The following is a 26,056-nucleotide window of genomic DNA, read 5'->3' on the forward strand; positions in this document are numbered from 1 at the left end:
TTGGCATATATGGCTAATTTTACTTGCAATAAGTTACCTTTAATAGAAACTTTGAATACAGACTTCTGAAAATATCAACAAACTTTTTTCTATTTCCTTTTTAATTTTTATTTTTGAAGTTAAAAAATCTGACTATGAGACTCTATTAGTTATATAAGTTTCAAAATTAACATACTAATTGCTTTTTGGTTTCTATATCTCAAGTTCTGTTGAGAAGGAATTCGGTTCTCTTCAAGCAGGTTCCCAATGGAACAGTTGGTGTAGCAATGGCAAAGGTATTCTTTGGTTATCCCTCTTGGGGAAAATACCCAATTCAACCAAACCAAAAAATGAATAAATGGAAAGAAACAGTGAAGATGTGCAGTTAGGTGGACTGACAGAGAAGTAAAGCTGAATAAAAGGAGCAAAAATAGAGAAATGGTTCAAATGGAAGAAGACCCAGATCCTCCCCTATTTCTCCAGAAATAAACATTTCCTTGTTATCATTTGTCACTGAATACTTGCCAACCATATGATTTGCTCTCAAAGTTCTGTTCACATCCTTTACCACATCTCTCAATTTAGCAAGACAAGGTAATATTCTATTTTCTATAAAATTAGGAGATAGGCTTTTATTTTTATCCTTCAGATCTCATCAAAATCAAAAGAGTATTGTTTAAAAATTATTTCTAAAGATGTACTTCTGGTAAACTTGCCAGAACTTTACGGTTAATAATGAAATGAAACCAAGGGGTGAATACAAGATTTGATCTACATTCGATTTGATTATATCACAATTCAATTTTTCTCTAACTACAATACCATCTTTTACTAGGTAATTTGCTTATAAACTCTACATGAAGTGACCTTCTAGAGTTTAATTATATTTCTTACCTCAAGGTCACTCTTAACAGAATCTTAAAATTCTGTCTGGTAGACAGAAATGATGTTTAATTTTGTAGTCATATTGGTTAAGCCCATTAAATAACAGTTATGTGACCTATTTGGATAAAGTTTAAATACTGTGAGTTTTATTTTAGTGGAAATAACTAAGAGTTATACAATAATGTTCATACAGTATTCATAGTTAAAAAAATAATTTATACTACTTACTATTTGGCCACTTTCCACAGTGTTTGTGTGCATCAGCTTTGTAATTACAAAATAAACTAACAGAGTTCTTTCTCAAGTAGTTTGCAACCAAACAAGCAAAGTCATTTTTAAATGCTTAGAAAACTGAATAACCATTGGGAAAATAGTGACAGAAATAAAAAGAAATATGGAACACAATGGAAAATTGAGATAGAATGAATGAAAAGTCTCTCTTTTATGACTATTTAGCCATTGTCTTTCAATGTGTTATTGAAATGACTATTAATTGAACATAATACTTTTACTGCAGGAAAATCCTTGAACTCATTACAAAGCACAATTATCCAAACCTTATTATTTAAAAGTAAGTAAAACTATTAAAACTGCTGATTAATATTAGGATTTTACAGCTGTTCACAACTGGGACAAGAAATGCAGAATGATGTCAGTTCAAGAAATCTGAGATACTAAATGGAAAAAGATTCCTTTAAGTATTTAAAATTTTGTTCATAAATCTAGCTGTTTTAATCTAGGTTTAATCTATGGTTCAGCTCTTTATTCAAGCTGTAGAGTTTATAGGCAGAGTTGGTTTCTTTGGCTTCTTAACTACCAATGGTATTACTTCTAGCTATTATCAGTTCTCCATCATGAATATGACATTAGAACTGTCAAAATTTCTCTAGTTTGGCTCAGTTGTTCCTGTTCTTGCCAAAGACAGGCCTTAGCTTAGCCATGACAAAGTAAGTGATTAATAGTAAAAGAGAGATGGAAAGTGAAATAAAGAACAGGGGCTCAAAAAATAAATGGGACAAAGAATAAGACAAGGTAAGCCAAGTCCTCTCTCCAAGAAGACTCCTGTACAGATTGGTAAAATGAAAAATTGCCTGTACATAGAAGCAATCCTCGTGTTTAGGAGGAATATTAAATAAAAAAATGTACACCAAATATAAAATTATATCTATAATTGCTATGATAGTGCTGAACATCTAGCATGTATCAATGAATATCAATGAGATTAAATCACTCACCTTATCAAGCTCACTTGTCAGTTTTTTGTTTTCTTCCATTAGTAACACTTTTTCTCGTTCATACTGTTGTTTGAACTCATTTTCAAATTCTTCCCTTTCACTTTGACTAATACGATGCAAAAATATAAAAGGAAAAAAGAATTGAATTAAAGGTAAAATAATGGTATCTCAGATTGGCTATTGTATCATATGCCTTATTCTGAAAAGCTACTTATATCTCAATTGCTCCAAATCCCAAACATTTCCCTTAAAATTGGGAAGTCAAAATCATTTCCTTTTAATTAATAAATAGATTTGTCTGCTTAATAATGTCTATTTTGTTCTTCATTTGAAAATCTGAGGAAGACAACCTGATTATGCTCACCTTATTCAGTTGTAAATATCCTAGAAAGCATGGGGAAATGAGGAAGCTAGGGAAAAAGGAGGGTATAGGGACCACAATACAATTGCTTACACTCAGCTCTAGATTGCATAGAAAATTCAGCTCACATTTCCAACAGTTCTCTCAACACACTAAGCCCATCCTTCCATTACTCCTGCCTTCCTTCCTCCCTACGTACCTACCTATCTACACATACATACATACATACATACAATATTATAAAACTTATTTAAAATGATAGTTCTAAGGGACAGAACTGATTCACCCTTAGGGGTAAACACAGTTCTAACGAACTTTTAAAAAACCTCCAAAGGGAGGAGTCTGGGAGGCGGCACCGCAGGGGACAGAGAGACAGACGTGCTCGAAGGCCAGCGCGGAGGCCGCGACACTGGCGCTGCCCCGCCCGCTGCTTTGGCAGCGCTCTGCGTGACGAGCGCGGCTCAAGAACACCACGCTGGCCCCGAACGTGACTACACCCTCGGCTTTACCGACTACCACCAGGACAGCCCCAGTGCCGCCGCCGCTCCGCCGGGCACCACTCCAGCACCAGAAATCTCTGAAAGCCGCAACAACGGGGTTTCCTGTTTTGATGCTAATGCTGCTAACACTACCTGCTTTTGCATAAAATGCAAAGGTAATGGCTACTGTTCAGATAATTCAACAGTTCGTGATTGCAAGGTGGTGAAGAGCACAGAATTCTGTCCTGCGTCCACCGCCACACCATTGCCAAGCAACTCTACAGCTAAAACCACAACTCTGCCTTCCGCTTCTACAGCTTCCAGCACAACTACTACATCAGGTACAACTGATAGCTCTTTAACTCCGACTTCACAACCTGCGCCGAAGGCTACCTTTGATGCCGCCAGTTTCATTGGAAGAACTGTCCTTGTCTTGGGTGTGCAGGCTGTAATTTTCTTTCTCTATAAGCTCTGCAAATCTAAAGAACGAAAACCACCACACTCTGTAAACAGACCCGCTAAATTAACAAGAACTGGTGTGTAACCCACTGAAACCAAAATATTATCTTTCAAGATGTCCCACATGGAAGACGCTATTCTAGGATCTTTAAGTTTTCAAAGGATGCATGCAGGAGCACTGCCCTTGAAGAAAAATCAGTTAAATCATTTTGCTCAACAGGCATATTTAAAATATTCTGCACGAATCCTTGTGGCTGTCTTCTTTTATTTTAAATGTCTGCTGCTGTGGGATTGTGTCCTCTCTTCTTGACATGCCAAATGTGACTCTGTAAGTGATGGAAAACATTGTCCTGCGCAGACAACCTCATGACCCTTTTGGCGATTTCAGTGTAGTCATTTCAAAGCCTGAAAGCTGCATTATTTTCATCCTAACTCAGGATTTAGTTTAGCGACCAGAATTGAGAAGAACGTGCCAAATGAGCATCAATCAGGTGGATTTGGGGCTATCATTTCAAAAGTGGAATAAATTTATAAATTTAGTATCCTTAGAGTAAAATTTAGTGTTTGATAAGTTATTTTTTCTACATTAGAAAACAGATGCCACACAGGGAATTACATTCCAGATTTAAAGAAATCAATGGAAAGGATACCAAAACATTAAAGTGTAGCAGGTTATTGTTCATACTTGTAAAGCACCTTATATCATTGAGAAAATAAAAAACAGTGTCTTAAAAGACAAAAAGACAAAAAAAAAAAAAGAAACAACAACAAAAACCTCCTACGGGAGAAAGGGGAATCAGTTTTTGAATACTGAGTTGAAGTGCAAATAAAGAGGCTTATCTCTACAGCAGTTTGATGGAGGATGTTAGTTAGCAGCAAATGAATTTCAATGTGAAGCAGTTCTGGGTAATTTTATGATCGCTTCCAAGTCAATAAACAACATAAGTAACGGCTGATTTTAAAAATGTAATCTTAAAAATCCCTTCCTCACTAAATTATTGAATATAAATTAAATTATAATTTAAATGATAACTTCTAGGAAAATAACCATCCTGTGTCCAAACAAATGTGTCCCTTTCCTTCTTATCTATAATCAAAATGTGAAATTTAGTTATGTTTAGGAATCTTTCTTTCTTTTTTTTTTTTTTGCGGTACGCGGGCCTCTCACTGCTGTGGCCTCTCCCGTTGCGGAGCACAGGCTCCGGATGCGCAGGCTCAGTGGCCATGGCTCACGGGCCCAGCCGCTCTGCGGCATGTGGGATCTTCCCGGACCGGGGCACGAACCCGTGTCCCCTGCATCGGCAGGCGGACTCTCAACCACTGCGCCACCAGGGAAGCCCAGGAATCTTTCTTGATTCAGAAGCAACTCCAAACAACAAACAACAATGAAAAAAAAACGAAAAATGACAAAGAAGCACCCTTTCAGAAAAATAAGTATATGAATAAACTGAGTAAAATTTCTATATACAACCATTTTTGTTTTTTCCTATTAGTGTTAAACAGAACTTAAGTCTCTCGCATACTGAAACGAAATAAACAAACTCTCCCCTAAACTCTACGTCACACTTCATTTTCCACTTTCCTTGTCTTCCCATTCACTGGCAACCACCTTGAAATCTTGACAGTTTACCGTATCCACTTCCTCACTGCCTAAATTTTCCTCCCTGTGCCAAAATCTGACTTCTGCTGCCACCACCTCAAAAAAACTGTTGTCCCAAAACTCATTATTGTCTCAACTGTTATTATATCCAATCTACTGGCTACCTTTGACAGTGTTGTCCATTCCCTCCCTCTTGAAATGCTGTCCTCCCTTGGCTTCAGTGATACCCACTTTCTTGATATTCAGCCTACATTTAGACTTTTCAGCTGTATTTGTAAGTCCCCCACCCCCTCTTTCCTCCACGTAAATGCCAATGCTCCCAGGCATTTTGTCACAGGTGCTCAACTTTTTTTTTTTTTTTTACACATTTTCCCTGAGCTATCCCATCTATTATACCACCTATTTCAATTATTATCCATTACGCTGAGAAACTCTGAATCTACATCTGAAGCTTTTCTGGGCTTCAAATTGCTGACTTGATATCTCCCCAAAGTTGTCTCCCAAGCACCTCAAATTCAACATGCCCAACCCTAACAACAGAAAAACAAGTTCCCAACACCCCATGTACCTTCCCCTGTGATCATACACTCTACTTAATTCTTCTCTTAACACAGGAGAAAAACGTAGCTAAGGTTGCTCTTTGCTTATGCGCCTGCTCAAGTACTCTTTTCTCCTCTCTGTCCTGAATCATCTACTGGTACTTTCTATCAGATTACAAGCATGGTGTTATTTTTGAGACAAATTTCTCCTCCAGTTATTATCTCATTGCTTTTATTATCTGCTTGTTCTTACAATTGTTCTCCTTCAAGTCTTTGGATCCATTATGGGGTTTCTGCCCACTACTGTTCCACTGAAACTGTTCTTATCAAAGTCACCAATGACATTTATATTGTTAAACTCAACTGTCAATTACATGGCCCTCATCTTATTTGATTTAGACCTCATCTAATTTAACATGTAGACAGATTTGATATGCATTCATCATAACACCAAATTTGGACACCAAATTTGCCTGGTCATCTTCCTATCATTCTTACCACTCTTTCTCTCTCCACTTTGCTGTTTCTTTCTCATTTCCAAACTTCTAAAGATTGGAGTGCTCCAGGTTGCAGTCCTAGGACTTCTTTTCCATCTATATTCATTCACTAAGTGATCTCATATAGTCTCACCCCTTTAAATATCATGTGAGTGATATATACTCCCAGGATTTTATCTCTAGCCCTGAAATCCAGACTAGTCTGTATGATGACCTACTTGACATTTCCACCTGGATGCCTAAAAAGCACCTCAAACAGAATTTGTTTAAAATGAGCTCCTGATATTCCCATCCCCAAAATGCTTCTTCTGTGGTTTTCCTCTCTAAATGGTAACTATATTCTCCTAATTGCTAAGGCCCAAAACTGTAGCACCATCCTTGATTTTCCCTCTTTCTTTCTTACCCCATATCTAGTCTATCAGCAAATATCATTATTTTTACCTTTTAAAGAAATTGGAATTCGAACATTTTTCACAGCCAATTCTGCCACCACCCTAGGCCCAATCCACCATTATCTTTTGCCTGGATGATTGCAATAGCCTTCTAAATGGTTTCACCGCTCTTTCTCTTATCTAGTTCAGACTTTTCTTAATCTAGTAGTCAGAATAATCCTGTTAAAACACAAGTCAGTATTTGTCCATTTTCCACTCAAAATCCTGCAATGCTTCCCTGCCATGGTTTTACTGAGAGTAAAAAATTGTAAGTCACTGAACATGACTTAAAAAGCCTTACATGATCTGGCCCCCATTACCTCTCATACCTACCTCTCACTATTCTTTCCCCTTAACTCTGCTTCATCCACATTGGCCTCTTCTTTAGTATTATTATTTTAACAGACTTTATTTTTTAGAAAGGTTTTAGGTTCAAAGCAATACTGAGAGGAAAATACAGAGATTGCCCATATACTCAGAGTGGTGTGTTTGTTACTACTGATGAACCTACATTTGACACATCATTATCACTAAAACCTCGCAGTTTACATTAGGTTGTATAATGACATACACCCCCTATCAGTTTCATACAGAGTAGTTTCACTGCCCTAGAAATCCTCTGTACCCTGCCTATTCATCCCATCCTCCTCCCAATCCTTGCAAACACTGATCTTTTTACTATCTCCATAGTTTTGTCTTCCCATTACTTTTTTTAACACACTTCTTGTTCCTCATGTAAAATGTTCTTCTCACACATCTGTATAGATATCTCCCCCACTTTCTTCAGTCCTTACTGAGAAATCACCTTCTCAGTATAATTTTCCCTGGTTATTTCATTCATATATATATATATATATATATATATAATTTAATTTTCCCCCTCAAAGCTTCATAGCCCCCATCCATCTGCCTTACTTTTTGTTCTTAGAATTTATCACTACCTATATATTACCTATCCTATATCATTACCTATATATTCTGTATTTTACTTATTTCATTTATATTTTGCTTATAGTCTTTCACCATAATTAAAGGAAAGCTCCATAAGGAGAGAGAATTTTTATCTGTTCACTGTTATGCCTCCAGGGCCTACAGCAGTGCTTTCACATAGCAGGTTCTAAAAATTTTTGCTGAACGAACAGACCAAACTGAAATTAAACTTAGGCTTCCAGTATAAGTTGAGAATGACAATAACATACATTCAGTTACCTAAAACCTAGAAACTTGAGTATCACTGACAATTTCTCCTGCTTCTAATTTCTCATATCTGGTTATCATGTCATCCAGGTTCTGTCTTCTCGGTAGACCTTCTGAATCCATAAACTTCTCTCCATCTTCACTATCATATCTAAGGTCCAGCCACCTCATCTCTCACAGCTAGATTACTATCTGCAGTCTGCTCCTTCCAATCCATTCTCTAAACAGTAGCAAGAGTGGTCTTTCAAAAATATAAATATTGATATAATCATGCAATTTTCCTTCAATGGTCTTATGACTATTTTCCTTTCTAGTCTCATTTCTCACCACTCATCTTTCTTTTTATGCTTCCACCATAATGAACAGCTTTCATTTTCTGAATGTGCCATGCTACCCTTTTCCTCTAGATCTTGGCAAATTCTGCTAACCTTTGCCTGGACATTCTTCCACAGCTATATATTTCTTACATCTTTGGTCTTAACTCAGAAATAGTTTTGTCCAAAAAACCTAGACACACCAAAGTTATCTTTTGTGCCCCTTCTACGGGTGTTCCTATACTTATCCCATTTGCTTTCCTATGATGCTGTAATATAATTTTCTATTTACCAATCTTGACTTTGGTCTTCTTGAGAACTGGAATATGCTTATTGCCTATGTATCTCCAGTCCTTAACACCGAACAGGTATTCAATAAATAATTATTAGAGGAGTAAATAACTTGATTCTTACCTCTCTCTCCTGTTTTTTTCCAATTTGTCTTTCAAAATCATAATTTCTTTGTTGAGAGCAAGCTGCTGGCCTTCTGAATCATGTAGTTCTTTCTTCAGATTTTTAATTTCATTTGCATGTATTCCTTCTCTCTTGGACAATTCTTCTTCATAAAAGATACTTTTCTTTTCCAAATCAGTCTTTAGTTTGGTTATTTCTTGCTGATGTTCTATGCTGCATACTCCTGGTGAGTAACTAATTTGTTTTTGCTATAGAAGTAATAATAAAAGATTAATCTGTAAGAATAATAAAATATCAACTAATAACTCTTTCTACAATATAAAGAACTTAATATAACTGAATATTATTTTTGTACATTATTACATAAAAATAATACTTTCTTTATTCAGGCTATTAACCTTTTGCCTGCCATATGTTACCAATATTTTTCTAAGTGTGTATTCCTTTATTGCTGTATTTTACAGTCTTCTTCACACCAAGACTAAATATTTATCTGTATTTTCTGCTGGTACTTATATAATTATTTGTTTTACATTTAAATATCTAATTTATACATAATATTGCTGGTGTATGGAGTGAAGGAAAAATCTAACTGCATTCTATTTCTGATGTGGAACTAATAAAAGGTTATAAATACATTTGTGTCTTTAAAAGATTAAATTGGGGGAGGAGTGGCAGAGCTAGAATGCACAAAAAGGGAGAAAGAAGGCTTCTGCAGTGGTCCGGGGAGAAATGACAAAGGTCTAATCTAACATCTTTGTATCTATTCTAGAAAAACATGATACAGCTCTTCACATTTAGGTAGGGCTTTAAGAAGGGGAAATTTGGTTGAAAGACATCTTTTTAGAAATGAGGTTGAAATATACTCTTGGTATCAGTGAGAAAGGAAAGTGTAATGCCCAAAGGTTCTTCCAGGTAGTAGCTAAGGTAAACAGAAGCATACAGAGGTTATGACTATAAGATTTCCTGAGCTTTTTCCTGAGTAACTTTTCTATCACTTTGTTACATGCTATTTTCCCAGGTGATCCACAATAAAACTTTTAAAACCCAAACAACCTGTAAGTTTATGTTTAGTGACAACAAGGAATCAAGATCTGGAGGACACTGTAGCCTTTTTTGAAGTCAGTATTAAGGGCAGGAAAACTGGTAACCGTCCTTGATTTAAAGTCCAAAGAAAACTATGCTAGCTTCACATTTGAGGTCTATAATTAAAAAAAAAAAAAAAAAAAAAAGGCATCAATGTGGGCCTGAGAAATGTTTCTGGGATAGTCACTGTAATGTTAACCACTTACTCAAAACTGCTTATGAAGTGCCTACCATATGCAGGACCCAGATTTTCCAGTGGTTTCTGAGTCAGCCTGACATGCAAAGCTTGGCGGAAACTGGGAAGAGCCATGTCAAGTCATGTTCTTGCTCTTATGCAACTCCATGAAAATGATGCCTAAATCAACATCTGCAGCACTAACCACTTATCGTACTACTCTTTCATTTTTCTAATTACCTAAAGGACACTTTTAGTTTGCTGCTCACTTTAGTATAGTTTGTCTGTTGGGATAGCAGTAGATGTACTAGAAGTTTCAAGCAAAAATTACCTTGAAATCAAAACCTCACAAAGATACCACCAAAAAAAGTTATAGACTCATGTCACTAGTTGATAAGAATGTAAAAAAGCCAAATAAAATGCTGAGGAACAAAATTAAGCCACAGGTAAAAAAGAACAATCTACTGCAAAACAATAAGTTTTATTACAGGTATTGAAGGTAATTTAATATTCGCAAACATTAATAACTGTGCAAACTTAAATTAACTCCATGTGATAATCTCTGTAAGTACCCCTGCCCAAAAGTATTTGATAAAATCTAATACCAATTCCAAAATACTACCCCAAGTCCCACAAAAAAAAAAAAGAGTTCAGTAATTCTCTTAAGAAATAACCTCTTTCAAGCTATCAGACAAAATAATACTTTCTAGTGAAACACCAGATACATCCAGGAATAATAACAACAAAAAGGATGTCTTCCATTATCTCTCTTATTTAATATTAGATTTTAGATATTCTAAGTAACATGTGAAATAGTTACAAAACATGAATAGTTGAAAATCATGATCATTTCCATGTAATATAACTGTTCGCTCAGAAAATGCAACTAAATCCACTGCAAAGTGTTGGAATTGATAAAGCTGAGTAAAACAACTGCATATTAGATAAATATAAATCACACAGTACTTCTAGACAGTAGAATAAGCAATAATAGTAAAAATTTTCATTGTTAATAATAAAAAATTTTCATTTCTTTTTAATAGATCCAACAAAAATCACCAGCAACTAGCACACACACAAGTAATAACAACAGTGAATAATTTGTATGAATTATATGAAAAAACTACAAGTCTTTATAAAAGATTTAAAGAAGACAATATAGAAAAATACCAAGTACTTGAAAGGGAAGATTGAATGTACATCTATTCAATGTTTCTTAAATTACCTTCCCTGTAAATTTAATTTAAAAATTTTTAATGTGGGAGGTGATACTGGGTGAGAGATGGAGACAAATGTTCTAGCACACAGGCAAAAATAAACTGGTAAAAATACCAAAGAAAAACCTGAAAAAGAATGAAGAGTAAAGAAGGAGAGAGGGTAATGTTCTTTTCAGATGTTAACATATACTATAATTTTTTTAAAAAAATTTTTTGTCTGCATTGGGTCTTCGTTGCTGCACGCAGGCTTTCTCTAGTTGCAGGGAGTGGGGGCTACTCTTCATTGCGGTGCGCAGGCTTCTCATTGCAGTGGCTTCTTTTGTTGCAGAGCACAGACTCTAGGCGTGTGGGCTTCAGTAGTTGCAGCACACAGGCTCAGTAGTTGCGGCACGCGGGCCCTAGAGCACGCAGGCTTCAGTAGTTGTGGCGTGTGGGCTCAGTAGTTGTGGCGCACGGGCTCAGTAGTTGTGGCACATGGGCTTAGTTGCTCCGTGGCATGTGGGATCTTCCCAGACCAAGGACCAAACCCGTGTCCCCTGCATTGGCAGGCAGACTGTTTTTCTTTTCTAAATTTATTTATTTTTATTTATTTATTTTTGGCTGCCTTGGGTCTTCGTTGCTGCATGTGGGCTTTCTCTAGTTGCAGTGAGCAGGGGTTACTCTTCATTGCGGTGCGCGTGCTTCTCATTGCAGTGGCTTCTCTTGTTGTGGAGCACAGGCTCTAGGCACATGGGCTTCACTAGTTGTGGCACGCGGGCTCGGTAGTTATGGCTCACGAGCTCTAGAGCACAGGCTCAGTAGTTGAGGTGCACAGGCTTAGTTGCTCCACGGCATGTGGGATCTTCCCAGGCCAGGGATCAAACCTGTGTTCCCTGCACTGGCAGGCAGATTCTTAACCATTGTGCCACCAGGGAAGTCCCTACTATAAATCTTTAATAAAGTAATCAGTGTAGTAGATCTCCACCCCAAAATAATTTAATTCAATATGTGAGATACTGTCAATCGCTGAGGAAAGCAGTGATTAGTTAATGGAATTGAAACCACAAACTAGCAATTAAAGAAAAAAATGATTCTCACATCATACCATTTAGCAAAACAAACTCCAAATGGATTAGAACTAAATATCTTTAAACCCAAAAGAAACATCCAGGAAAAAGCAGAATTACATATTTAGCTCTGAAACTCTGTAAAAAGAAGGACAAGCCAAGTTTCGAAGCAATAGAAGAACTATTGAGGAAAATAAAAACAAACCATCTATAATTTGAAAAAGAAAAAAGACCAAAATTAAAGGGCAAATGATAAATTGGTAAAACAGTTGCAGAGAAGATAAACAGTACAATTTTTACTATGCAAAGAGTTTATAAGAATTGATAAGAAAAACATTAAGACTACAAAATTAAATGGGCAAATGACTTAAAGAGATAATTCACAAAGAGAAAATATGATTAATAAATGATCTACTAAGAAAGCAAGAAATGCCTCTCATACTTGCAAAAATTTGTGGCATGTATCAAGTGCCTTAAAAATGATCTGACCACTTCATTTCCAGGTATCTGTTCTAAAAGAAGTACATAAAAGCGTCCATGGCAATTATTATACTGCAAAAGTGAAAAATAAATACAGCCAGCTTGGGGGGATTGGTTCCAGGTCTGTCTACCCTCCATTACCAAAATCTACGATTGCTCAAGTCCCATATATAAAATGGAGTAGTATTCGCATATAACGTACTCTCAAATACTTTAAATCATCTACAAATGCTATGTAAAAGTTGCTAGGGCATGGCAAGTTCGAATTTTGCCTTTTGGAATTTTCTCCCCGACACCACCCCAAACGATGGGCTCTCTGTATCTGCAGATGTGGAAACTGTGGATATGAAGGGCCAAGTGTATTTAACAGTAGGAAACTGGCTAAGTGGATATTCTTCTATAATCATTAAAATTATGTTTGTGACAATCACATAATAATCAAACAGAGAAAAAGCTTATATCACACTCTCAAGTGAAATGTAAGGGTTAAGGGTTGAATTGTGTCCCTCCAAAATTCATATGTTGAAGCACTAAACACCAGTACCTCAGAATGTGACCATATTTAGAACTAGGGCTTTAAATACTGCATGATCTGACTTATGTGTGGAATCTAAAAAAGTCAAACACTTAGAAGCAGAGAGTAGAACAGTGGTTGCGAAGGGCTGAGGGGGTAGGGGAAATGGGGAAATGTTGGTCAAAAGGCACAAATTTCAGATATGTAGGATAAATAAATTCTAGAGATCTAATGTAAAGCAGGATAACTACAGTTAACAATACTGTACTGCATACTGGAAATTTGCTAAGAGAGTGGATCTTAAATATTCTTAGCCAAAAAATAAAGGAAGGAAGGAAGGAAGGGAGGGAGGGAGGGAGGGAGAGAGGGAAGATAGAAGGAAGGAGGTAACTGAGGTGACAGACACGTTAATTAACTTGATTGTGGTAAACATTTCACGATGTATACATATATCTAAATATCAGGTTTTACACCTTAAATACATATAATTTTAAATTGTCATTTGTACTTCAAAAAGCCTGAAAAAAAAAGAAAATGAAAATAGGGTCTTCACAGAGGTAATCAACTTAAAATGAGGTCATCAGTGTAGGCCCTAATCCAATATGACTGTATCCTTATAAATAGAAGAAATTTAGACTCAGAATCACGCACACATTGAGAACATCATATGAAGATTAAAGCAGAAATCAGGGTGATACATCTACAAACCAAGGAACGCTAAACACTGCCAGCAAACCATCAGAAGCCAACTCTGCAAACACCTTGATTTCAGATTTCTACTGCCATAATTGAGACAATAAATTCCTGTTTTTTAAGCCACCCAGTTTGTGGGTATTTGTAACAACTGCTCTAGCAAACTAATACAACAGGGTAAAAAAACTCCTGTGGTATATGATTGCAACAACTGGAAAGTACTTTTTTTAAAAAACAGCCTTTCTCAAGTAAAGTCAATAGGGGAGAGGGGAGGTATATCTAACAGAGAGGAGAGGGCCCAGTGGAAGGAAGAACCATAGAAGGAAAGATACCCACAGGAAGTTATATCTAAATTGAGACCTGAGCATAGAATATTGCTGGCAACATGTACAAAAGTCTAGATACTAGAGAAAACCTGATGTATGAGCAGGGAAACCCAAATAGTAAGTTAAAATCTCGAACAGCAAGGACCTCATAAGGTAAAAGCTATGTTACAAAGTTTGAGCCTCTTCTGAAAAGAAAAGTGGTACCATGAAAGGATTTTAAGCACAAAACTAAAAGACTTTAAAACTACTATTCTGACTACAATATGAAGAAAAAAATTTTTTTTCAACTAGGGGGAAAAAAGCCCAGGAAAACCAGACAGAACATTACATATTTATCCAGACAAGAAATGATAGCTGTATTAATGTTTAAAACACAAAATATTAACCAAGAAATCAAAACTACAATGCGATATCATCTCACACAGGTCAGAATGGCCATCATCAAAAAATCTAGAAACAATAAATGCTGGAGAGGGTGTGGAGAAAAGGGAACCCTCTTGCACTGTTGGTGGGAATGTAAATTGATACAGCCACTCTGGAGAACAGTATGGAGGTTCCTTAAAAAACTAAAAACAGAACTACCATATGACCCAGCAATCCCACTACTGGGCATATACCCTGAGAAAACCATAGTTCAAAAAGTCATGGGGCTTCCCTGGTGGCGCAGTGGTTGAGAGTCCACCTATTTGCTAGGGTGGATCACAGAACTCAGGGAAATACTTACTGACATTTACCAGTTTATTAAAGGATATGATAAAGGATACAGATGAGCAGCTAGATGAAGAGATACACAGAGTGAAAACTGAAAATTCTAAGCTTCTGATCATGGTTTGGTTTTGCTGGCTCCAAGCCCCCATCCAGGAGCCATCCGGGAGCCCACCCAGAGTCACCTTAATAGAACAAAAGATGTTCCTAGTGCTCTTATCACTTAGGAATTTATGAGGGTTTTAGGGGCCCTGTGTCAGGAACAGGGTCAAAGACAAATATTAGAACAAGAGATGCTCTTAGTGTTCTTATAACATAGGAAATTACAAGGGTTTCAGGAGCTCGGTGCCAGAAACGGGGCCAAAGACCAAACATATATTTCTTATAATAAATCACAATATCACAATGTGTTTTAATGGATATTCAGCCTCACTCGTAATTGGAGAAATGTGAAGTAAAAGAAAACCAAGTTTCCATGTTTCGCGTAGCAGGATGGCAGAGAGGAAAAGGTTTGATAGCACACACTCTGTTGGCAGGAGTGTAAATTAATATAATGTGAAGGAGTGCCCTCCAGTGATATCTATCAGAATATCCCCTTTGACCTGATAATTCTGCTTCTAGGACTTCATCTTATGAAAATCCTTGCACACAGGCAAATGACGTACCAAAGAAAACAGCTTTGGGGGACTTCCCTGGCGGTCCAGTGGTTAAGACTCTGTGCTGCTTCCCCTGCAGGGCGCGAGGGCTTGATCCCTGGTGGGGGAACTAAGATCCCACATGCCGTGCGGTGTGGCCAAAAAAAAAAAAAAGAAAACAGCTTTACTAAGATATAATTCACATACCATACTAATGACCCATTTTAAAGTGAACAATTCAATAGTTTTTGGTATACTACATTATTTTAAAGTGGTAAAACATATATAACAAAAAATTGCCATTTTAACCATTTTAAATGTACAATTCAGTGGTATTACATTCACAATGTTGTGCAACCATCAACACTGTAATTTCTAAAACTTTTTCATCTTCTCAAAGAGAATTCTGTAACCATTAAGGAATAAACACCCCATTATCCCCTCTACCCTGCCCCTGGTAATCTCTATTCCACTTTCTATCTCAAATGAATTTGTCTATTCTAGATATTTCATATAAGTAGAATCATATAATATTTGTCCCCTTTTGTCTAGCTTCTTTCACTTAGCATAATGTTCTCAATATTCATCCATGTTGCAGGACATATCAGAACTTCACCCCATTTATGGTTGAATAATATTCCATCATATGTACTTGCCACATTTTGTTCCTTTATCTGTTGATGAACACTTGGGCTGTTTATACCTTTTTTGGCTGTTTTACTAATGTTTTACACTGGTGTACAAGAGTCTGTTTGAAGTCCCTGCTTACAAATTCTTTGGGGTATATAACTAGGAGTTGAATTACTCGGTCATATGGTAATTCTACATTTATTGAGGAATCACCAATTGTTTTCATATTCTTGCGAGCACTTATTTTGTTTTTGTTTTTAATTTTAGCCATCTTAGTAGGTATGAAGTGGTATCTTGTGCTTTTAACTCCATTTCCCTAATAATTAATGATGTCGAACATCTTTTCATGTGCTTATTGGCTACTAATATATCTTCTTTGGAGAAATGTCTATGCAAGTTATTGCCCATTTTTTGATTGGGCAGTTTATCTTTCTGTTAAGTTGTAGGAGTTTGTTATAAATTCTGGATATCAAATCCTTATCAGATATTTGATTTACAAATGGTTTCTTCCATTCTTTAGGTTATCTTTTCATTTTCTTAAAAATATCCTTTGATGCAATACAAATAAGTTTTTATTTTGATGAAGTCTAATTTACCCATTTTTTGTTTTGTTGCTTATGCTTTCTGTGACTTAAGAATCTACTTCCAAACCCAAGGTCATGAAGATTTACCCCAATGTTTTCTTCTAAGAGTTTTATGGTTGTAGCTCTTATATGTAAGTTGTTGATCCATTTTGAGTTAATTTTTTAATATGGTGTAAGGTAGGGGTCCAAATTCATTTGTTTGCATGCAGAAATCCAGCTGTCTGGCACATGAGTTGAAGGAACTATTCTTTCCATACTGAACAGATTTAGTACCTATGTGTACCTATGTCAAAAATCAATTGTGGCTATAGATACACGAGTTTATTTCTGGACTCTTAATTCTATTCAAGTGGTCTATATTCTTATGCCAGTGTCATATTCTTTTTATTGCTGTAATTTTGTAATAAGTTTTGAAATTGGGAAGTTTGGGTCTTCTAACTTTGGCCTTCTTTTTCAAGTTTTTTGGCTATTTGGGGCAATTCCACATGAATTTGAGGCTCATATTTTCCATTTCTGCAAAAGGGGCTGTTGATAATAGGGATTGAATTGAACCTGTACATCACTTTTGGTAAAACTACATCTGAACAATACTAAGTCTTCCTATTCATAAACATGGGATATCTTTATTTTAGGTATCCTTTAATTTCTTTCAGCAATGTTTTATAACTTTCAGTGCACAACATTCTTGGTTAATTTTATTCCAAGGCATTCTTTTAGATGCTATTGTAACTATAATTGCTTTCTTAATTTCATTGTGGATTGTTCATTGCTGACATAGGAACACAACTAATTACTATATGCTGATCATGCAACCCTGCGGTTGTTTGTTTTCTCATTGAGTTTTAAGAATTCTTTGAATATCTGGATAACAGTTTTGTATCAGATATGTCTGCATTTTCCTGCAGTCTGTGCCTCGTCTTTTCATTCTTGGCCGTGACTTTCACAGTCCAGAAGACTTCAATTTCAGTGAGATCTAGCATAGTAATTCTTTATTTCATGGATTGTGCCTTTGGTGCTAAAAGTAAAAAGTCATCACCATACCAAAGATTATCTAGGTTTCTCCTACGTTATCGTGTAGGAGTGTTAATAGTTTTGTGTTTTACGTCTAGGTCTGTGATCCATTTTGAGTTAATTTTTGTGAAGGGTGTAAGTTCTGTGTCTAGATTCAATTTTCTTTTTGCATTGATGTCTAGTTCTTCTAACACTATTTGTTAAAAAGTATATCTTTGCTCCATTATATTGCCTTTGCTTTTTGTCAAAGATGATTTATCTGTATAGTCTCTTGCCAATACCATACTGTCTTAATTACTGCAGTTTTATATAAGTCTTGAAGTCAGTATTCCAGCTACGTTTTTTTTCCTTCACTATTGTGTTGGCTATTCTGGGTCTTTGCCTCTCCATATAAACTTTAGGCTTAGTTTGTTGATACCCACAAAAGAAGTTGCTGCAATTCTGACTTGTACTGCATTAAATCTGTAGTTGAAGGGGCTTCCCTGGTGGCACAGTGGTTGAGAGTCCGCCTGCCGATTCAGGGGACATGGGTCCGTGCCCCGGTCTGGGAAGATCCCACATGCCGCAGAGCGGCTGGGCCCGTGAGCCAAGGCCGCTGAGCCTGCGCGTCTGGAGCCTATGCTCCACAACGGGAGAGCCCACAACAGTGAGAGGCCCGCGCACCACAAAAAAAATAAATAAATAAATAAAAAATCTGTAGTTGAAGATGGGAAGAACTGACATCTTATAAGACACCTAATACGGAGTCTTCCTATCCATGAACGTGGAATATCTCTCCATTTATTTAGTTCTTCTTTGATTTCTTTCATCAGAGTTTTATAGTTTCCCCCGTACAGGTCTTATGCATATTTTGGTATATTTATACTTCAATATTTCATTTTTGTGGGTGCTAATGTTAATAGTACTGAGTTTTAAATTTCAAATTCCACTTATTCATGGTTGGTATATAAGAAAGTGACCGACTTTTGTGTATTAATCTTGTACCTGCAACCTTGCTATAAACACCTTACTAGTTCCAGGAGTCTTTTTGTTAAGTTTTTTGATTCTCTACATAGACAATCATATCATCTGCTAACCAAGACAGTTTTATGTCATCTTTCCCAATCTGTATACTTCTTTTTTGTTTTCTTGTCTTATTGCATTAGCTAAGACATACATCATGATGTTGAAAAGGAGTAGTGAGAGGAAGAATCCTTGCTTTGTTCTTGATCTTAATGAAAAAGCTTCAAGATTCTCTTCATTAAGTATGATGTTACTTTAGGTTTTTTGATAGGTATTATTTATCAAGTTGAGGAAGTTCCCCTCTATTCCTAGTTTACTGAGTTTTTATCATGAATGAGTATTAGAGTTTGTCAGATGCTTTTTCTGTATCTACTGATATGATCATGTGATTTTTTTTTTTTTTTTTTTTTTGCTGTACGCGGGCCTCTCACTGTTGTGGCCTCTCCCATTGTGGAGCACAGGCTCCGGACGTGCAGGCCCAGCGGCCATGGCTCACAGGCCCAGCCGCTCCGCGGCATGTGGGATCCTCCCGGACCGGGGCACGAACCCGTGTCCCCTGCATCGGCAGGCGGACTCTCAACCACTGCGCCACCAGGGAAGCCCCAATCATGTGATTTTTTTCAATTTTTAAATTTTTTTTGCTGTACACGGGCCTCTCACTGTTTTGGCCTCTCCCATTGTGGAGCTCAGACTCCGGACACGCAGGCTCAGTGGCCATGGCTCACAGGCCTAGCCACTCCGTGGCATGTGGGATCTTCCCAGACTGGGGCATGCACCCGTGTCCCCTGCATCGGCAGGCGGACTCAACCACTGCGCCACCAGGGAAGCCCAATCATGTGATTTTTATCACATCAGTGATGCATTACATTAATTCACTTTCAAATGCTGAACCAGCCTTGTGTACATGGGATGAAATCCCATTTGGTTGTGGTGTATAATTCTTTTTATATATTGTTGGATTCAATTTGTTAATATTTTTTGAGGACTTTTGCACCTATGTCTATGAGGCTTTCATTCTTTTCTTGTAATGTCTTTGTCTGGTTTTGGTATTAGCATAATTCTTGCATCATAGAATGAGTTAAGAAGTATTTCCTCTATTTCCATCTTCTGAAAGCAACTGTAGAGAATTGTCATGATTTCTTCCTTAAATGTCTGGTAGAATTCACCAGTGAATACATCTGGGCCTGGTGCTTTCTGTTCTGGAAGATTATTAACTGTTGATTCAATTTCTTTAACAGACAGAGCCGTTTCAGATTATTTATTTCTCCTTGGTTAGTTATGGGAGCTGTGTCTTTGAAGGAATTGGTCCATTTCATCTAGGTTATCAAATTTGTAGGCAAAGAATTAATTGTTCATAGTATTCCTTTATTAGCCTTTTCATGTACATGGGTTGCATACTGATGTCCTGTCTTTCATATCTGATACTAGTAGTGTCCTGTCTCTCTTTTCTTTTTTTCTTTGTATTTGTGTTTTATTTTACAATCAAAGGTTTAAAGATATAGCAGAGTGTACAGCAGGCAAAACACAGATTAAGCATATTCTGTGCAAAAATATTTACCACAGAAAAGAGAAGAAAAATTTTAAAAGAATTATAGTGTGAAGGTAATTATAAATATATGAAATAATATGAACTATATTGATAGGTAATTCCCCTTCTTTTCAAGTTTCCAAGGGAATTATTAAATTTATATAAGGTATTCAAACTTGTAAGTTTGAAAATCTGTTTGAAAGACATTTTTACTGGAAAAATATAAGTGACCAAATTGTCTCAAATCAACAATAAAATAAAGCACTGAGAAGCTACTATGTAATAACAAAGAATGTGTTACAAGAGAATTTTTTCAGATTTCAAGGAAGAGTTTATTTCTATGAGCACAGAGAAAAAAAGAAAGCTTTACTCTACTTTATATAAAATTAAGATAACCCTGAAACAAAACCCGATCAAAACACCAAATAATAAAACCAGACTCATCTCAATATATTGATACATTTAACAGCAAAAATTGTTAATAAAATGTTAACATTTGAAATCCATTGCTGTATTGAAATTCAGTTATTTATATGAGCAACTGATTCCCAGAATGTAAGAATAGTTTCATACTAGAAAACTTGTTAATATGATTTCTCTCAAAAATAGATAAGGGACCCCTTTTTTTCTTAATTAGCCTGGATAGAGGCTTATCCATTTCATTGACCTTTTTAAAGAATAAGCTTTGGTTTCAATGATTTTTCTCTATTGGTTTCCTGTTTTCAATTTGATGGATTTCTGCTCTAATTTTTATTATTTTTCTTCTGTTTACTTTAGATTTAATTTGCTCTTCTCTTTCTAGTATCTTAAGGTAGAAGCTAAGACAATTAATCTTAGATCTTTCTTCTTTTCTAATATATGCATTCAATGCCACAAGTTTCCCTCTAAGCACTGCTTTCACTGTATCTGACAAATTTTGACAATTTGTGTTTTCATTTTCATTTAGTTCAAAATATTTTTAAGTTTCTCATGAGATATTTTCTTTGGCTCATGTGTTTTTTATAAGGGTGGTGCCTTAATTCCAAGTATTTTGGAATTTTCCAGCTATCTTTTTGTTACTGACATCTAGTCTAATTCCATTGTGGTCTGAGAGCAGACAATGTATGATTCCCTGTTCTTTTCAATTTGTTAAGGATTTCTTAAGGTTTGTTTTATGGCCCAGAATGTGGTCTATCTTGGTGGACGTTCCATGTAAGCTTGAGAAGAACGTGTATTCTGCTGTTGTTGGGTGAAGCAGTGTATAGATGTCCTTACATCCGCTTGATTGATGATGGATGTTGAGTTCAACTATGTCCTTACTGATCTTTTTTGCCTTCTGGATCTGTCCATTTCTGATAGAGGGGTGCTGAAGTTCCCAACTATGACAGTGAATTCATCTCTTTTTCTCTGCACTTCTGTCGGGTTTTGCCTCATGCATTTTGATGCTATGTTGTTACACACATACACATTAAGTATGCTACATCTTCTTGGTGAACAGCAATGCCCTTCTTTATTTCCAAAAACTTTCCTTACTCCAAATTCCACCCTGTCTGAAATTAATACAGCTACTTCCACTTTCTTTTGATTAGTGTTATCATGGTATATCTTTCTCCATCCACTTACAGGCATACCTTGGGGATATTGTGGGTTCAGTTCCAGACTACTGCAAAAAGGTGAATATTGCAATAAAGTGCATCCCATGAATTTTTTGATTTCCCAGTACATATAAAAGTTGTATTCACACTATACTCTAGTTTATTAAGTGTGCAGTAGCGTTATGTCTAAAAAAAAGTACACACCTTAATTTTAAAAATACTGTATTGCTAAAAATGCTAGCCATCATCTGAGCCTTTAGCGAGTTGCAATCTTCTTGCAATTGTAACATCAAAGATCAATAATCACAGATCACCACAACAAATATAATAATGAAGAAATTTGAAATACTGTGAGAATTACCAAAATGTGACATAAAATCATGAAGTGAGCAAACGCTATTGGAAAAATGGTGCTGACAGACTTGCTCGATGCAGGGTGCCACAAACCTTCAGTTTGTAATATCTGCAAAGTACAATATAGCAAAGCACAATAAAACAAGGTATGCCTGTACTCTTAATCTAGACACTTGGCCTCTGTATCCACGAATTCTGCATCCATGGATACAGAGGGCTGACTGTACTACACCATTTTATATAAGGGAATTGAGCGTGTGCAGATTTTGGTATCCATGGGGTGTGGAGAGGGCATGGAACCAACGCCCCATGGATACTGAGGAACAACTATTTGTGCCTCTATACCTAAAGTGGACTTTTTAGACAACATGTAGTTAGATACTGTTTTTTGATCCAATCTGACATAATCTGTTTTGTAATTGGTATACTTAGACCATTGACATTCTAAACGATTGTTGATGTTTTTTGATTAATATCTATTGTATTTGCTACTGCTTTCTATTTATTGCTCCTTTCTTTGTATCTATTTTTGTCTTCCATACCTTTTCTGTCTTTTGCTGGTTTTTTTTTTCCCCTTGTTTTTGGCCACGCCATGCGGCATGCGGGATCTCAGTCCACGACCAGGGATTGAACACATGCCCCCTGCATTTGAAGCACAGAGTCTCAACCACAGAACTGCCAGGGAAGTCCCTTTCTTTTGTGGTTTTAATTAAGCATTTTATATGATTCAACTTTCTCCCCATTCTGAGCATATCAGTTGAACTCCTTTTTTAAGTGGTCATTCTACAGTTTGCAATATCCATTTATAACCAATCCAAGTCCAGTTTCAAATAACACTCTACCACTTCATGGATAGTGCAAGTACCGTAAAATGAAATAACCCTAATTCCTGCCTCCTATCCCTTGTATAATTGCTGTCATTCATTTCAGTTACACATAAGCACACATAAGCATATTTATATATACATGTAATCAGACATAAGCATATATATAAGAATATATAATTGAATACATTGCTGCTATTATTTTGAACATTTCATCTATTAGATTAAGAATAAGAAAAATAAAAGCTTTTATTTATTTTACCTTCATGTATTCCTTCTCTGATGCTTTTTCTTTCTTTATGTAGATCTGAGTTTCTGACCTATATCATTTTCCTTCTCTCTGGAGAACTTCTTTTAACATTTCTTGCATGGCAGGTTTACTGGAAACGAATTCCCTGAAATCTTTGTCTCAGGAAGTCTTTATTTCTCCTTCACTTTTGAAAGATAATTTCTCAAAGTACAAAATTCTAGGTGGATAGGTTTTTTTTCTCAACACTTTAAATATTTCACTCCACTCTCTTCTTGTTTGCATGAAGAGGAAGAGTCAAATGTAATTCTTACCTTATATTTTCTACAGGTAAGGTATTTTTTTTACCTCTGACTGCTTTCAGGATTTTTATCTTTATCTATAATTTGAAAGTGGCATGTCTCGGTGTAATTTTTTGGGTATTTATCCTCTTTGGTGTTCTTTGAGCTTCCTGGATCTGTGGTTTAGTGTCTGACATTAATTTGGGGGAAATTTTCAGTCATTATTGTTCCAAATGGTTCTTCTGTTCCTTTCTCTGTTCACCTTTTAGTGTTCCCATTATACGTATGGTACAACTTTTGTAAATGTTTCACAATACTTGGATATTCTTTTCTGTTTTTTCACTTTTTTCTCTTTGCTTTTCAGTTTTGGCAGTCCTATTTTGATATCCTCAAGCTCAGAGATTCTTTCTTCAGCTGTATCCAGTGTACTAAAAGCTCATAAAGGGCATTCTTCATTCTGTTACAATATGTTTCATGTCTAGCATTTCTTTTTGGTTCTTTCTTAGAATTTACATCTCTCTGCTTACACTGCCCATTTATTTTTCCATGCTCTCTACTTTTTCATTAAAGTCCTTATTATATCAATCACAGTTGTTTTCAATTCCTGGCCTGATAATTTCAACATCCCTGAGTCTGGCTGTGATGTTTGCTCTATTCTGTGTTTTTTGCCTTTCAGTATGTCTTGTAATTTTTTGTTGATAGGTGAACATGATGTACTGGGTAAAAGGAACTGCTGTAAATAGGCTATTAGTAATGTGGTTGCAAACTGTGGTGGGAGGGGAAGTGTTCTATAGTCCTAAGATTGGATATCAGTATGTTATTGAGCCTGTGCTTCTGGACTGTGAACTTAAGACAACCTTGTCAGTTTCTCTCCCCCACTTACCTGTTTTGACAGGGTGACTAGAGTGGGCTGGGGCTGAATATTTCCCTTCCCTCAAGTCAGTTAGGTCTGCTAAAATCCCAGCAAGTTAGATTCTGGTTGAAGAGTTTCTCCTGAAGATAGACCTTGTTAAGAAGAACAGAATGCTCTGGCACATTCAAAATTGTTACCCCTATTGTTAGTACAAGGGGATTTTTCTCTGATATTCACTGTGAAAACCTCGTAGAGCTCCAGGATGTAAAACTGATGAAACTGTCAGGGCTCCCCAATGACGAGGCTCCCCTGGAGTTTTTCTCTCTCAAACTTGTCCGCACTGAGCCTCTAGCAATTTTTCAATAACAGTTCAGGTCTCCCTACACTGGTACTGATTTCCTACAAGGGTTCCTGATCTCATAAGCTGTGATTCTCTCTATTTGCCTGTCACTCTCTCCAGTTTGGAGGACAGCAGTTGGTTCTGTGATATTACTTCTCTTACAGGTCTAAGAAGAGTTGTTGATTTTTCAATTTGTTCAGCTTTTTACTTCTTGTTAGAACAAAGTGGTGACTTCTGAAGTTCTTATATACTGGATTCGAAACTGGTAGTATTCTTTGGAGTTTTAAAATATAGGATCCTGTGATCTGCAAATAGAGGTAGTTTTACTTCTTCTTTTCCAGTTTGGATGCCTTCTATTTCCTTTTCTTATCTAATTCCTCTGGCTAGAACCGCCAGCATACTGTTAATTGCAGTGGTGAAAATGGGCATCCTTGTCTCATTCCTAAACTCAGGGAAAAAATTTTCAGTCATTCACCATTGAGTATGATGTTAGCTATGGGTTTTTCATAAATGCCTTTGATCATGTTGAGTATATTCCCTTCTATTCCTAGTTTTCTGGGAGTTTTTATCATGAAAGGATGTTGAATTTTGTGAAATGACTTATGTGCATCAATTAAGATGATCATGCAGTTCCCCCCTCCCTTTGGTTCTTTCAATGTGATGTATTACATTGATTTATTTTTTTACATTCAACCACCCTTGCATTCCTGGGATAAACCCCACTTTGCCATGGTTTATAATCCTTTTAATATGGCTTTGGATTTGGTTTGCTGGTGTTTTGTTGAGAATTCATACGTTTATATTCGTTAGGAATACTGGTCTGTAATTTTCTTTTCTTGTGGTATTCATGTGGCTTTGGTATTATGGCAATGCTGGCCTATGGAATGAGTTAGGAAGTGTTCCCTATTCTTGTATTCTGTGGAAGAGTTTAAGAAGAATTGGTGTTAATTCTTCCTAAAAGTTTGGTTCAGTTCACTAGTGAAGCTATCCTGGGCTTTTCTTTGTCAGGAAGTTTCTTATTACCAATTCAATCTCTTTGCCTGTTGTAAGTCTGTTGAGACTTTCTATTCTGTCTTGCATTTAGGTAATTTGTGTGCTTCTCAATCTGTCCATTTCATCTAGATTATTTACTTTGTTGGCACAGAGTTGTTCATAGTATTCTCTTATAATCCTTTTGCTTTCTGATGATAGGTATTAATATCCACTTTCATTTCTGATGTTACTTATTTGTTTCCTCCCTTCCTCCCTCTCTCTGTCAGTCTAGCTAAAGGTCTGTCAATTTTGTTGATCTCTCAAAGAATGAACTTTGGTTTCATTCCCTTTATTATTATTATTCTGTTCTCATTTTATTGAACACTGCTCTAATCCTTATTATTTCCTTCCATCTGCTAGCTTTGTTTCCTTTGCTCTTCTTTTTCTAGTTCTGTAAGATATAAAGTTAGGTATTTTCTAATTTCCCTAGTGATTTCTTCATTGACCCACTGGTTGGTTAAGAGTATCTTATTTCATTTCCACATATTTTTTTAACATTCCAGTTTTCCTTATGCTATTGATTTCTAGC

At 36.3% G+C, this 26,056-nt stretch overlaps 1 protein-coding gene and 1 pseudogene across 3 annotated transcripts in view; one reads left to right on the forward strand and one right to left on the reverse strand.

The window, feature by feature from the left end:
• Positions 1-26,056, reverse strand: part of CDC42BPA (CDC42 binding protein kinase alpha) — a 270,792-nt gene that overhangs the window by 85,069 nt on the left and 159,667 nt on the right. For all 3 annotated transcript variants that reach the window (XM_007464175.1, XM_007464176.1, XM_007464177.1), the window contains exons 14-15: positions 8,391-8,638; positions 2,100-2,205 (exon numbers count right to left, since the gene is read on the reverse strand). In XM_007464175.1, coding sequence (XP_007464237.1) covers positions 2,100-2,205; positions 8,391-8,638 — 354 coding nt within the window. The remainder of the gene's footprint in view (positions 1-2,099; positions 2,206-8,390; positions 8,639-26,056) is intronic.
• Positions 2,501-4,059, forward strand: LOC103073431 (sialomucin core protein 24 pseudogene; annotated as a pseudogene).

The sequence above is a fragment of the Lipotes vexillifer genome, unplaced genomic scaffold, assembly GCF_000442215.2.
Source record: "Lipotes vexillifer unplaced genomic scaffold, Lipotes_vexillifer_v1.1 scaffold64, whole genome shotgun sequence".
NCBI lineage: Eukaryota > Metazoa > Chordata > Mammalia > Artiodactyla > Lipotidae > Lipotes > Lipotes vexillifer.